This window comes from Arachis duranensis, chromosome 7 (assembly GCF_000817695.3).
Source record: "Arachis duranensis cultivar V14167 chromosome 7, aradu.V14167.gnm2.J7QH, whole genome shotgun sequence".
NCBI lineage: Eukaryota > Viridiplantae > Streptophyta > Magnoliopsida > Fabales > Fabaceae > Arachis > Arachis duranensis.
In genome coordinates this window covers 13,611,039-13,625,337 of record NC_029778.3, presented here as the reverse complement: position 1 = coordinate 13,625,337, position 14,299 = coordinate 13,611,039, and the positions used below count along the sequence as shown (strand labels likewise).

Below are 14,299 nucleotides of genomic sequence, written 5' to 3'. Positions count from 1 at the left end.
GAAGGGTCAGCCTACAATGCCTTAATCGGCAGAACTACCCTTAATCGCCTTGGAGCAGTGGTATCAACTCCTCACCTCTGCATGAAATTCCCAACTCCAGGAGGAATAGCAGCGGTGAGGGGAGATCAAAAATTGGCAAGGAAGTGCTATAACGAAAGCCTAAATCTGAGAGGGAAGGGCAAAGAAGTCCACACCATAGAGTTAGGTGGCACAAGAACCAGAGAAGAGCTACGACCCCAGCCAGGAGGAAAAACCGAGGAGATACAAGTCGGAGAAGAGGAAGGAAAAAACACTTACATAGGAACCAACCTAGGGGAAACCCTGAAACAAAGGTTGGGTGAACTCCTAAAAGCTAATTCCGACCTCTTCGCCTGGAAGGCTTCCGACATGCCCGGGATTGATCCCGAGCTCATGTCCCATAGGCTCTCGGTTTACCCAGGGTCCCGACCTGTACAACAAAGAAGACGCAAGCTCAGCCCAGAGAGGGCCTCAATAGTAGAAGAGCAAATACAGGCGCTCCTGGAAGCTGGCTTTATTAGAGAGGTCAAATACCCGACATGGCTAGCCAATGTAGTGCTCGTCAAAAAACAAAATGGTAAACACACCAAAAGCCAACTACTGCTACGTGGTCATGCCATTCGGATTGAAGAATGCAGGAGCCACGTACCAAAGGCTGATGAACAAAGTGTTTTCCCCCCATTTAGGGAGCTTAATGGAGGTATACGTCGACGACATGTTAGTAAAAACCAAACAAGAAGTCGACCTCTTAACCGACCTCTCGCAAGTCTTCAACACTATAAGGGTGCATGGGATGAGACTAAATCCCGCAAAATGCGCCTTCGCAGTAGAAGCAGGGAAATTTCTAGGCTTCATGCTAACACAAAGAGGGATTGAGGCCAATCCCGACAAATGCAGGGCCATCTTAGAAATGAAAAGCCCGACTTGTTTGAGAGAGGTTCAACAGCTCAATGGCCGACTTGCAGCCCTCTCCAGATTTTTGGCGGGAGCGGCACTGAAATCCCTTCCACTATTTTCTTTATTGAGGAAGGGATGCCAATTTGAATGGACTTCGGAATGCGAGGAGGCGTTCCAAGAGTTCAAAAAGTTCTTAAGCCAACCTCCTATCTTAACCCGACCAGTACCAGGAAAAGACCTTGTCCTATACCTATCCGTGGCAAACAGGGCTATCTCATCAGCCCTGATCAGAGAAGACGAGGTCGGTCAACACCCGGTCTACTTTACCAGTAAGGTTCTACAAGGCCCTGAGCTAAGGTACCACAAACTAGAGAAGTTTGCTTACTCCTTAGTGATAGCCTCACGAAGGCTACGACCTTACTTTCAGGCTCACACAATAAGAGTCCGTACGAACCAACCCATGAAGCAAATCCTGCAGAAGACGGATGTTGCAGGGAGAATGGTTCAATGGGCGATAGAGCTCTCCGAGTTTGATCTGAGATATGAAACTCGGACAGCAATTAAAGCCCAATGCCTCGCCGACTTCATTGCAGAATATGCCGGTGAACAAGGGGAAAAACCGACTACATGGGAACTCTATGTAGACGGGTCCTCCAACAAAACGGGGAGCGGCGCAGGCATAATATTGATAGACGGAAAAGGGACCCAGATAGAGGTCTCCTTAAAATTTGAGTTTCCGGCTTCAAACAATCAGGCAGAATATGAGGCCTTGATTGCCGGATTAAAGGTAGCAGAAGAAGTTGGCGCTACAAAGGTGATGATCTACAGCGACTCACAAGTGGTGACTTCCCAAATAAGTGGAGAGTATCAGGCAAAGGACCCCAACATGAAGAGATACTTGGAGAAAACCTTGGACCTTCTTGGGCGCTTTGCGGAAACCAAGGTTAAACATATAACTCGGAATCTAAATAGCAGAGCAGATGCCCTATCCAAGTTAGCAAGTACCAAACCAGGAGGGACCAACAGAAGCCTGATTCAAGAAACCCTACAAGAGCCCTCGGTATCAAAAACAGAAGATGAACAAGAGGTGCTTGAGGTAGTCGGCCTAAACCTCGGATGGATGAATCCCCTACTCGAATACCTGAAATTCGACATCCTCCCCAAGGAGGAGAAAGAAGCTAAAAGGATCCGAAGGGTAGCACAACATTATACTTTGGTGAGAAATGTCCTTTACAGAAGAGGGATATCAACACCATTGCTGAAGTGCGTACCGACCTCAAGGACCACCGAGGTGTTGGAGGAAGTACATAGTGGGATATGCGGAAACCATCTCGGAGCAAGGTCGCTGGCCAGGAAAGTAATCCGAGCAGGATTCTATTGGCCGACCTTGCAGAAAGATGCAACAGACTTTGTGAAAAAGTGCCAGCCATGCCAGATGCACGCAAATTTCCACGTGGCTCCACCAGAAGAGCTCATTAGTATAACTTCCCCCTGGCCTTTCGCAAAATGGGGAATGGATTTGTTAGGTCCTTTTCCCCAAGCACCGGGGCAAGTCAAATACTTGATCGTGGGAATAGATTATTTCACAAAGTGGATAGAAGCAGAACTGCTAGCCACTATCACCGCTCAAAGAAGTCGCAGGTTCCTCTACAAAAACATTATCACAAGGTATGGAATACCTTATTCTATCACCACAGATAATGGAACCCAATTCACCGACGCCACCTTTAGAAGTCTGGTAGCCAGTATGAAAATCAAGCATCAATTCACCTCGGTGGAACACCCACAAGCCAATGGGCAAGTCGAGGCAGCCAACAAAGTCATACTGGCAGGATTGAAGAAGAGATTACAAGAAGCAAAGGGAGCTTGGGCTGAAGAGCTCCCCCAAGTGTTGTGGGCTTATAGGACAACCCCCCAATCCGCCACGGGAGAAACACCCTTCCGACTAGTTTACGGCATAGAAGCTATGATTCCAATAGAAATCAATGAGCAAAGCCCAAGGGTAATTCTCCATGATGAAGTCGGAAATGTACAGGGGCACAAAGAGGAGCTCGATTTGCTTCCCGAAGTCCGAGAAGGTGCCCAGATAAGAGAAGCGGCGTTAAAACAAAGGATGACTACCAGATACAACAAGAAAGTCATTCGAAGAACATTTGCCTTAGATGATTTGGTCCTAATCAGAAACGACATTGGAGTCAACAAATCAGGAGAAGGAAAGCTCGCCGCAAATTGGAAAGGACCATACAAAATCAAGGAAGTGTTAGGAAAAGGTTATTATAAAGTAACCGACCTGGATGGCACTGAGCTACCGAGGTCGTGGCATGCTTGTAATATGAAAAGGTACTACAGTTAGAAGCGAACTCTACTCCCTGATGTACTCTTTTCCCAGCTTCATGATTTTTTCCCGAAAATGGGTTTTTTCTGGAGAGGGGTTTTTAACGAGGCATCATAGTAGAGGCTAAGGGAAAACATGCTGTCAAGACCCTTAGTAGCAAAAAGGTACCTTCCCAATTAATAAAGATCTTTTTTACAATATCTCTCTTAAAATCCTCCTTTATTTTTTATAAGTCTTTCTACGAAACGCGCCGACTTAAGCTCGACAAAACGTGAAAATCCCATGAACCGACCTAACATGGTCGTCAGGATAAAACGACGAGGTACAAGTCGGCGTAAAGAGGTTATATGAGTTGATCGTATTAAACTCGGAAACAGTTCGACTCATAAGTCGAAGACAAGAACCCGAGTAGAAAAACTCGGATATATTCCGAGTAAAGGAAAAACGCATCACAAAAATAACCTAAGTCATAAAAACTCACTAAAGCAAGTTGAGTATAAAGGATAACAAAAGAGATAGGAAAACCTGAAAAAGCTTAAAAGTTGCATATAAGCCTTCGAATGAAAAAGGCTCGAGAAAACAATGCAAGCTAACAAAAAGTTTTTTCCAAAAAGATCAAACATATCCACAACAGGAAAGCATGTGCACACATAAGGTAACTTAAAACCCTTATCCAAAAAAGGGCATTTATTTTGTTTAAAACCCTTATCCAAAAAAAGGGCACAGATAGAAATATTTTGTTTACGGCCTTAAAAGGCCAGAAGGAAATTGTTCACAACCACCAACAAATAAATAGAAGTTTAAAAAAGGGGGGACCCACAGGCCGGACCCCCATATAGCCACAAAATAAAAGTCTTTTTTTCATCGGAGTAGAGGAATCACCACCACCAGGAGAAGCGCCATCAGGACCGGGAGGAGGAGCCGAAGAGGAAGTCGGGGCAAGGATTGAAGAACTCGGAGCATCTTTGGAACGAGGAGGAGACTCAATAATCCTCTGTCCCCGAGTCTTTAGGTCTGACTCGGAAACAACCTCGGGGGCAGGAGGATCAACAATGGCAAAATGACCTCGGGGACAGGAGGATCAACGATGGCGCCATCAATAACTACTTTGTCAGGATGTAGTGGAGAAAGATCCAAGTCGGGAGCGATGACTCTGACTTGTTCCAAGAAAATTCTCCAAGACTCCTCGGCGCCCTCGGCGATAGAGTCCTCCAACTCAGTATAAGCATTCCGAGAGTTCATCAAATCCTTCCTCACCTCCACCATATCTTTAAATAAGCTTTGATAACTCTCCTGGGCTGCCTTCCTCAGATTCGCCTCCATAGTGCATTGGGCTTGCAGCTGGCTCTCCTTCCCCCGGAGGACATCCCTCTCCTTCCTCAGTTTATCCCTCTCCTCCTTCAACTCCCTCTCATGTTTTTCAAACATAAGAAGCCTCTCCTCCAGCTCCGCAACCTTCGGGAAAGTTCCCAAGGAGCTGAGGAGAGTCTTCTCAAATATGTCCAAAAGTTTGCCACAAACTCCCGCCGCCCTAAAACTTTCTTCGGCCAGAGCGGTAAGGTGGTTCCGAACAGAAACATCATCCATATTTATAAGAGGATAGATGTTCTTTCGGACGAATGCAAGAGCATCCGCCTTAACCCCACCTTCCCAAGAAGGGCCAGACTCTGAAGTCTTGCGCTTCTTCTTCTCCGGCTCGGAAAGTAGTTGGGCAGAAGGGAGTGGTCGAGTCAAACTTGAGGAGGAAATAATAATCGGTTGAGAGGGAGTACCCACATTTCTGGGAGGAGGAGGAGGAGGAGGAGGAGAGATGACAAGTCGGCGGAAACAACTCGGAAATAAGAAATGCATGCGCTACCTATGCAAGATTGAACAAAAGTCGACGTCCCCTGAAGGATTTTCCTCGTATCTAAGTATGGGGCCCTCCCCCATGCTTCTCGGAAAAACCCCACAATGGCCGCCTCCACCTCGTCTAGGTCATCTAGGCCAATCTTTTCGCAAGGGGTGGCCGGCAGCCAGTAAAGGGGAAAACGAGGGGAGGAATGCTCGTCCAGAAAAAAGGGGTGGTGACCCTCTACGGCTTGAACTTTGAAAAAGAAGTTTTTAAAGTCGTGGAAAGATTCGTCAAAAAGAGTGAAAATCCTCCGACCTTGAATGGCTCGGAAGGACACCCATTGCTGTTTGTTGTTTAGCCCACTAAAGGGCTTAGTCATATGAAAAAGATAAAAGAAAATTCTCAAGGAAGTCGGAAAATCCAGAGCATGGCTTATAAACTGATAGATCTTCAAAAAACCCCAAGAATTAGGGTGAAGTTGAGTAGGGGCAACTTTACAGTGGTGCAAAACAGATATCTCGAAATCGGAGAAAGGAAGAAAAACACCCAAACGGGTGATCATACATTCATACATGAAGAAAAAATGAGGGGCCGCCTCATTAACTCTCCCAAAACAGACCCGGTCTTCAGGACCCGGGAGTATCAGTTCATATTTCGGCTCGTCCTCCTCTGAAGTACAGAGCCTGTGATGAGTGCGAATGTGAGTGATGAACTCAGCGTCGACCAACGGCTCCTCCCCAAGAACCATAACGTCAACCCACTGAGAAAGAATGTCTACGGAGGCCATTTTTTATATATAAAGAAAAGTGGCAGAAACCTACAAAAAGGGAAAAAAGAAAAGAAAAAATCAAAAACACGGCCCCTAAAGAGAAGAGATACGAAACTGAAGTCTAGGGGTCAACCTATCTACTCGCTAAACAAAACATGCAAACATAAGGCATGGCATGGAAAAAGCAAAACTAACCTTTATCCGAAAATAGAGGTTGAAGAAGAACAGAAGTCTTCGAACGCAAGAATGCAGCACGAACAAGATAAGGAGAAGTTTGAAAGATTGCAGAAACGGAAAATAGAAAGAGAGGGAAAGTATTTATAAATACACCCAGGGGCATAATGGTAAAAACGGAGCAGTCATTAATGAGATTGCACCGTTACCAAAGCCCTCAACACTTCCCCAACGGACACGACGTTTGAGTTGACGTAACTGTCAGAAACAAAGGCTTCTCCCTTCCTCCCCTGCGTCGTTTCTGCTTCTCCCATCCTCGTCGTTTCTGCTTCTCCCTTCCTTGCCAGCGTTGTTTCTACTTCTCTTCTCCATACTATGTCTCGCCGTTGTTGCTTCTCTTTTTCGTATGGTGTCCTACAGTCGCAGTTTATCTCTGGATAAATTTTTCAAATTCTCAACCCTCAGGTCTCAAGTCTCAGACTAACTCTCTCTGACTCTATTCCTCTGAAATTTAAATTTATTTTAAATATGCATATTATGTATTATTGATGATTTTGAGTTTTGAGATATTAATTTTTGAATTTTTATTTGATTTCTGTCGTTGATGAGTTATAAATTTAATTGTTTAATTTATTAATTCTGCTTAGATTGATTTTTAAATCTAATCTATTCTACTTGTTATTTTGGTGAATTGTTTTGTTGTTATTGATTCAAAATAGAAATATTGCCACAATTCTACCTTGGGTTGTTTATGCTGATTTTTTCTGATTTTGTATTAGTGATTCTGGTTGCTGATTTTCTTATTCTGAATTGTTGATGGTGTTATGGTGCATCCTTCATTGCATTGTGCTTGATTGCTGAAATTTTTCTGATTTTGAGATGTTTATGGTTAGATTCTGACTGCTTTGCCACATTGTGTTTATGCTGGAATTTTTTTGTTTATGTTATTTTTTTATATTTTGTTGTTGATTATTTGTGAATAAACATAAATTTTTTATATAAAATTATAAAATTTTAAATTTATTAATTTAAAAATTATTAAATTTAAATATTTAAAATTATATATTAAATTTTTAATAATTTATTTTAATTTATGTTCATTGACGGTTCTCGCTACCTTGCTCGTGAGTCGTGAGTCGTCAGCGGTGAGGTGAAGAAGAAGGAATAACAGTGAGCTGCAACTCTTCGCTGTAGCAGACTCTCAAAACGGAATCTGTATTAGAATGCCTCGAAACGACGACATTCGCTTCATTTCTTCCTCAATTAGAATCCCACCTCCTCCCAAACCCCTAAAGAGATGCCCCTTCGAAACCGCACGTTCTCACATCGCTCAACTCGTTCGCTCCTTCAACACTCACTCCAACGAGTTGACTCGTTCCGTACTCCTATGCTGCGCCACGCTCTCTCTCACCGGCAAAAGGAGACCGTCCTCTCCGATTCTCTGCTCCGCTTCGCTGTCACTTGCCGAGTCGACTCAGCCGCAGGAAACTCAGCTCAAGGGGATATCTTCGCCTTCTTCTTCTTCTCCTGCTTCGGTTCGACAAAGCGAAGAGAGGGTTCTGATAAGCGAGGTGCTGGTTCGGAACAAGGACGGCGAGGAGCTCGAGAGGAAGGACCTTGAGGCGGAGGCGCTGCAAGCGCTCAAAGCATGTCGAGCGAACTCGGCTCTTACGGTGCGTGAGGTGCAAGAAGATGTGCATCGGATCATCAACAGTGGCTACTTCTGCTCCTGCATGCCCGTTGCGGTTGACACTCGCGATGGTATCCGATTGGTGTTTCAGGTATTAGGCATTTGGCGATACTCTTCCTTGTTCTTGCAATGTGAGAATTAATGTTTATCTGCATTGTGTTCTGATGGATGCTTTGAAATTTGTTGATGTAAAATTACTCCGTTGGTAATGGCTTCCTTTGGAATAAGGTAGAACCAAATCAAGAGTTCAAAGGGTTGGTGTGTGAAGGAGCTAATGTTCTTCCGGCTAAGTTCTTAGAGGATTCCTTTCGAGATGGTTATGGTATCTTTTTATTCTTTGTTTCGCATCTTGCAGTTATGAAGAATAATGCTGCATTTTTTGTTGTACATGATTTTTCAATGTAGTCAAATTTACATGTTAAAGTTGTCCAGGGAAAGTTATCAACCTGAGGCGGTTGGATGAAGCAATTTCTTCCATCAATGGCTGGTACATGGAGCGTGGTCTTTTTGCTATGGTAAAATTGCCCTTAACTTTTGTTCAAACTTTAGGCTTTAATAATAAGAACGCTTCTTACTTATAGTTGAGTTACAACCCAGAGCTAGGTTTATGCTCTGACCAGTGTTATAATTGGCATTTTTCAAATCTTTTTTGTTTGCTGCCTTGGTAATTTTTGTAGGTTTCAGCAGTTGAGATTCTCTCAGGGGGTATTCTGAGATTGCAAGTGTCAGAGGCTGAGGTCAACAATATCTCCATACGCTTTCTGGACAGGAAGACGTAAGCACCTTCTTTCAAATTGATCAACACACAAAAACGCATAGTGCATTTCTGTTAGTAATGTGGTTTCCTATCTGTAGAGGTGAGCCCACTATAGGGAAGACAAAACCAGAAACAATACTGAGGCAAATTACAACCAAGAAGGGGCAGGTACTTACTTGACCTAATACTGGGTACTTGGAAATTTTGCACAAAACTGGGATACAGGCCAAATAAATATGTTTTCCCAATATAATTAAGCTAATTATAGCATTGATTTATCAAGCTTATGATCAGCATTCTCTGCTCTATTCAATGGTTGTTGGATTGTCCATTGAAGGGGGAATTCTGATCTTAGCTATGATTTTAGTAATCTTTGGCAAAACATGCCTTCTCGAATTTCCATTCTTAAATAAGCATTTTGGATAATAATTAATAGTATTCCAGGTTTACAGCATGCTTCAGGGAAAAAGAGATGTGGAGACTGTACTAACTATGGGGATAATGGAAGATGTTAGCATTATTCCTCAACCAGCAGGTAATGCTTACCTGTTAAAAATGTGCTTTAAGATAAGTTGAATAGTTGTAAGAAATATTTCCAAATTATAGTATAATTTTTTCGCCAGCCCTGTGTGAAGAATTGTGGATCAATATTTTTATTTAGCGGGGTAGAACATTTCATGCTAACTTAAAGAGGAACTAAGCAGCTAACGATTTACAAAAATACTAGAAGGCCAGAATTAGAAAAAGGATATTAGTACACTGCTGAAAATAGAAGTTATTCCTTTAGTACAATTTAAGAGAGCTAAAACAGGAGTTGTAAGTTGCAGGGTTCTGCAAGTGACTTAATTCTTTTCCAAGTATTTCTTTTTGTGCGTTATCAACTTTTAACTGCACCTCAGTTCTTGTTTGTTAAGGTGAAAATAGTGAAATGTATATACTTTTAAAGAATTGAGATGATCTTTTTTAATGTCTTTATTTCCCTCCCCAACAAGTGCATGCTATTATCTAAACCCTTTTCCCCCTTTTGGCATCCTACAGATACAGGGAAGGTTGACATGGTGATGAATGTGGTCGAACGACCTAGTGGGGGATTTTCTGCTGGTGGTGGAATATCAAGTGGGTAAGTGAGACCATTCCAAATATTTGTTTTAATTTTATAAATGACTGTAAAGCATTACTTTAAAAATTTGTGAAAGTGAAAGGACAATACCTTGTATTTTATTTTATGGATATATACACACTTAAGTTTTTTCATTTGCTTATTAAATTCTTACTATTTGTACCTGCAGGATTACAACTGGTACACTGAATGGACTCATTGGAAGGTGAGCTGATATTTCTGTCGTGATAGATGAAGTTATGAGTTAATGTTTCTTCTTTTGGCATCTTATTCTCTCCTTCTATCTTATCCAATGAGTTAATGTTTCTTCCATGTTATTCTCTCCTTCTTACATGCAATCATAACTATTTTATTGATTATTTAGCGTGCTGGTTGCTCCATATAGGATATATTACTTACTATCTATTGTTTGACATTTGTAAATGTTTAAACATGGCACTTGAAGCTAAAAGTAGATTAGTCTCCTGTATTTTTTGCAGACTATAGAAATTAGGCCATATAGAAATTTAGTGGATATTAACATCTTCCTGCTAGCTTATCTCAGTTTGTTATGCCTATGTATGTTCTTCCCCTTGTCAACGGAAAAAAAATTGTTTTTGCTTCAGTGTATATTTTCATATTGTATGTTATGGTCTGACTAACTGGTTTACAGTTTGATGTCCAGTAAAATCTATTTTTATTTTCTTGCAGCTTTGCCTATTCTCATAGGAATGTTTTTGGGAGAAACCAGAAACTCAATATTTCCTTAGAGAGGGGTCAGATTGACTCAATTTTTCGTATAAACTACACAGACCCTTGGATTCAAGGAGATGATAAACGAACATCCAGAACAATAATGATTCAGGTAGCCCAAAGTTTCATTTGTCTGATACCAAAGATTGATTTTGATGATAGAGAAAAAATAGAGTGTGTTCTTATATTCATTTATTTTCTGTTTAGAATTCAAGAACTCCTGGGACAATGGTTCATGGTGACCGGGATGGCAACATTATCCTGACCATTGGCCGCATCACAGGTGGTATAGAGTTTAGTCGACCAATCAGACCAAAATGGAGTGGCACGGCAGGACTTCTTTTCCAGGTGCTTCATTGACAACCTTTTTTTAGCTGTTTACGTGAGTAGTAATATTGTCATTTCTAATTCGTTATCAGTTAGTTTGTGTTATTTGACTCTAATTTTTCCTTTTATGATGTTTTAAACCAGCATGCTGGAGTCCGTGATGACAAAGGGGTTCCTATCATCAAGGATCAATACAGCAGTCCTCTTACCGCAAGGTTGTAATCTGAGTGCATGCAACATGTTTTAAAGTATAGCTACGATGATTTTCTGTGGTTGTTTTTGATTCTATCAAATTTTTTCTTTGTAGTGGCAATAATTATGATGACACATTGCTCGCTAAAGTTGAGACTGTTTACACTGGTTCGGGTGACCATGGATCTTCAATGGTTTGTAATGCATACTATGGTTCTTCATTTTTAATTTCGTGTTCTATGATTCATGATTTTTTGCTTGTTTTGCAGTTTGCCCTTAACATGGAGCAGGGGCTTCCTGTTTTGCCTGAATGGCTATCCTTTATTAGGGTGAATGCACGGGCTAGGAAGGGCATTGAGATAGGTCCTACTCGCGTTAACTTAAGGTATGAGGCCTACCTTTCTCATCAAAAGGAGGATGAATGCTTTATTCTTTATATCAAAGCAGAATGAGAAATCTCGTTTGTTTTTCCAACTTAAAACTGTTTTGTGCTAGTGTTTCTGGTGGTCATGTGGTGGGAAATTTCCCTCCCTATGAAGCATTTGCAATTGGTGGAACAAACAGCGTGAGAGGCTATGATGAAGGTGCAGTGGGCTCCGGTAGATCATATGTTATTGGCTCTGGAGAAATTTCTTTCCCAATGGTACATCATCAAGCTTTTTCTTGCCCATTGAATTAAGCTTGTGCTTATCCTGATTTTCATGGCGTGCCCCATCTTTAGGAATCCTTTAAATGTTTCAGTGTAAAAGTAGAAATAGGAAACAAAAGCATTGTTAATCGATGGAGGAATAATACCCACTTATAATGTTCCCAAGGGAATACTGGTGGGATTTTAAATTATAAGAGTTGGAGTATACACGTGGTTGTGTGATCGTGGGTGCATGCATTGCATTTGATTAAATTGTATAGTTGGGGAATAGTTGACTCACTGATTCTTTTTTCAATATTTGACCAACTGACTCGCTGATTCTTACACTGTGTTTGTAGTTTGGGCCGGTAGAAGGTGTTCTATTTTCTGACTACGGAACTGATCTTGGAACAGGCCCAAGTGTCCCTGGTAGGTCCTGATTTCTTTTGTTTGCTTTTATTTATTTATTTATAGGGTTAACCACTAAAAATTCTCCCGAATTATTCAAACGCTGACAAAAATGCACCCGAATTTTACTATCAATAAAAATGCCTTTAAATAATTTAAAAACACAACAATACCCAACAGTAAATATATTTTTTCAAAAAATGCTTTAGAGATTGAATTTTGATGTGATTTTTTACAAGCATAATTAAAAAAATGAAATATTATTATTGTTAAAATTTGGTAATTTTTTTTCTAAGTATATATTTTTTTGTGATTTTTTAAAATATTATTAGTTGTTAACAAAAAAATTACAAAAAAAATATATATATACTCAACGAAAAATTACCAAATTTTAAGGATAATAATATCTCAATTTTTTAATTATGCTTGCAAAAAATTGTATCAAAATTCAATTTCTAATGTATTTTTTGAGAAATACATATTTAATGTTAGATAATCTTGCAAAAAAATAAACATTAAATATGTATTTCTCAAAAAATATATTAAAGATTGAATTTTGATGCAATTTTTTGCAAGTATGATTAAAAAAAATGAGATATTATTCTTAAAATTTGGTGATTTTTTGTTAAGTATATATTGTTTTGTGATTTTTTAAAATTATTATTGGTTGTTAACAAAAAAAATTATAAAAAAATATATACTTAACGAAAATTACCAATTTTTATGTATAATAATATCTTATTTTTATAATCATGCTTGCAAAAAATTGTATCAAAATTCAATCTCTAAGGTATTTTTGAAAATATATATTTACTGTTGGGTATTGTTGTTGTGTTTTTAAATTATTTGAAGGCATTTTTGTCAATAATTAAATTCGAGTGTATTTTTGTCAGCGTTTAAATAATTCGGAGCCAATTTTTTATGGTTAACCCTTATTTATAGTATACGAAATGATATTTTGGAGATTGCCCAGTGAACATGAATGCCACCATCCTTCTAATTTTAGTAGAAAGATTCAACCTGGCATGTGTCTTGAACCCACTACAGTCATATGTTATAAATTAGTTGTGAACAAGTTTTAAATGGTAGCCACTAAATATATGGCAATGATGTTCATCCTTGCCTAGCTTCAACTAGAGACATATTCAATGGAGTTATGGTTTTGTATTAGGTGACCCTGCCGGTGCAAGGTTCAAGCCCGGAAGCGGATGTGGTTGTGGATTTGGTATCCGTGTAGACTCACCTTTGGGTCCGTTGCGCCTTGAGTATGCCTTTAATGACAAGAAAGACAAGAGGTTTCACTTCGGAGTTGGCTACAGAAACTGAACATTCTTCCCATGAACTATTCTTAACAAGCACCTCTTAATTGTTTCATATCCAGTTCTTAGCTTGCATAGTGTATCATTTTTTGGTAAAAAAGAATGGCAGTGATAGTGTTTTGTATTGCTAAGATGAAATGGTTGATCTGGGTTTCCTATGTTTATGCGTTGAAATCTGTTGGTACACATGGCATTGGGTCCACATTCCAATTGGAACACGTGAAAGGACATCTTAGAGAACCGATGATGATGGTAGATGGCCAAATTGAAGGGGCTTTCGTGTACAACTTTGTTTACTTTATGGATCCATATAAATGTTCTACACTTCTCCGACGTACGACAATGGACGAAGAAAAAAGTGGGTGCTAATTTCTCAAGCTAAGAACAATAAATTTAGAGTTATCGAGTAAAAATAAGCTCAAATTGTAAACCGATTTGTATTTCGCTGGCTACAATGTAATAAGGGTTGTCGACAAACAGATAAAAGACTATGAATGAGTTGAGATGCCCAATCCGACAAGTAAGATGGCAAACTCCGCGAAAGTGTCAGGACAGTAAATGATGACAGTTTGTGTTAACGAACTCAATCCCATAACCAATAAACAAAGTACAACACTATTAATTCATGTGGCGATCCTCTTACTGTTTCAATATCCAGGACTGTAAAACTTAAAAAAAATTAGTTCCACTGCACATCTAAATTATTTTGCTAACAGTCTAAGTTAATCATAACTCTACAAAACCTACTTACATAATACATGCGAGAAATTTCATTTTTTTTGTGTTTCTTCTTCTTCTGACGTTCATATCTTGCGTTCATTCTCCTCCTTTGCGTTCTTCTTCCTTTTTTTCGTGTTTTTTCTTTCTTTTTTTTGTGTGTATCATATTCATAGTTGTTTTTTTATTGCTGCTGTTGTTGCTATATTTTTTTTCTTTTATTCATCTTCCTATTGATTTTGTAATATTATGTATTTTTTTTCTTTATTTGATTTCTTTTATTCTTATTAAAAAAGTAAATAAGATGAACAAGAAAAGAAAATGATAATGATGAAGAAGAATGAGGAGGAAGGAGAGTTTTGAGTTATGCAGAATTTATTAG

At 39.7% G+C, this 14,299-nt stretch overlaps 1 protein-coding gene across 1 annotated transcript; it reads left to right on the top strand.

Moving 5' to 3' along the window:
- The first annotated feature begins 7,144 nt into the window (after positions 1–7,144).
- On the top strand, positions 7,145–13,826 carry LOC107457881 (outer envelope protein 80, chloroplastic). The gene is made up of 16 exons (XM_016076059.3): positions 7,145–7,808; positions 7,946–8,039; positions 8,150–8,232; positions 8,395–8,492; positions 8,573–8,642; positions 8,919–9,009; positions 9,513–9,594; positions 9,764–9,799; positions 10,285–10,438; positions 10,534–10,674; positions 10,798–10,868; positions 10,961–11,039; positions 11,115–11,230; positions 11,341–11,488; positions 11,833–11,902; positions 13,053–13,826. Exons 1-16 carry the CDS (start codon positions 7,251–7,253, stop codon positions 13,205–13,207), a joined length of 2,046 nt encoding a protein of 681 aa, XP_015931545.1. The 5' UTR covers positions 7,145–7,250; the 3' UTR covers positions 13,208–13,826.
- The last annotated feature ends 473 nt before the right edge of the window (positions 13,827–14,299 follow it).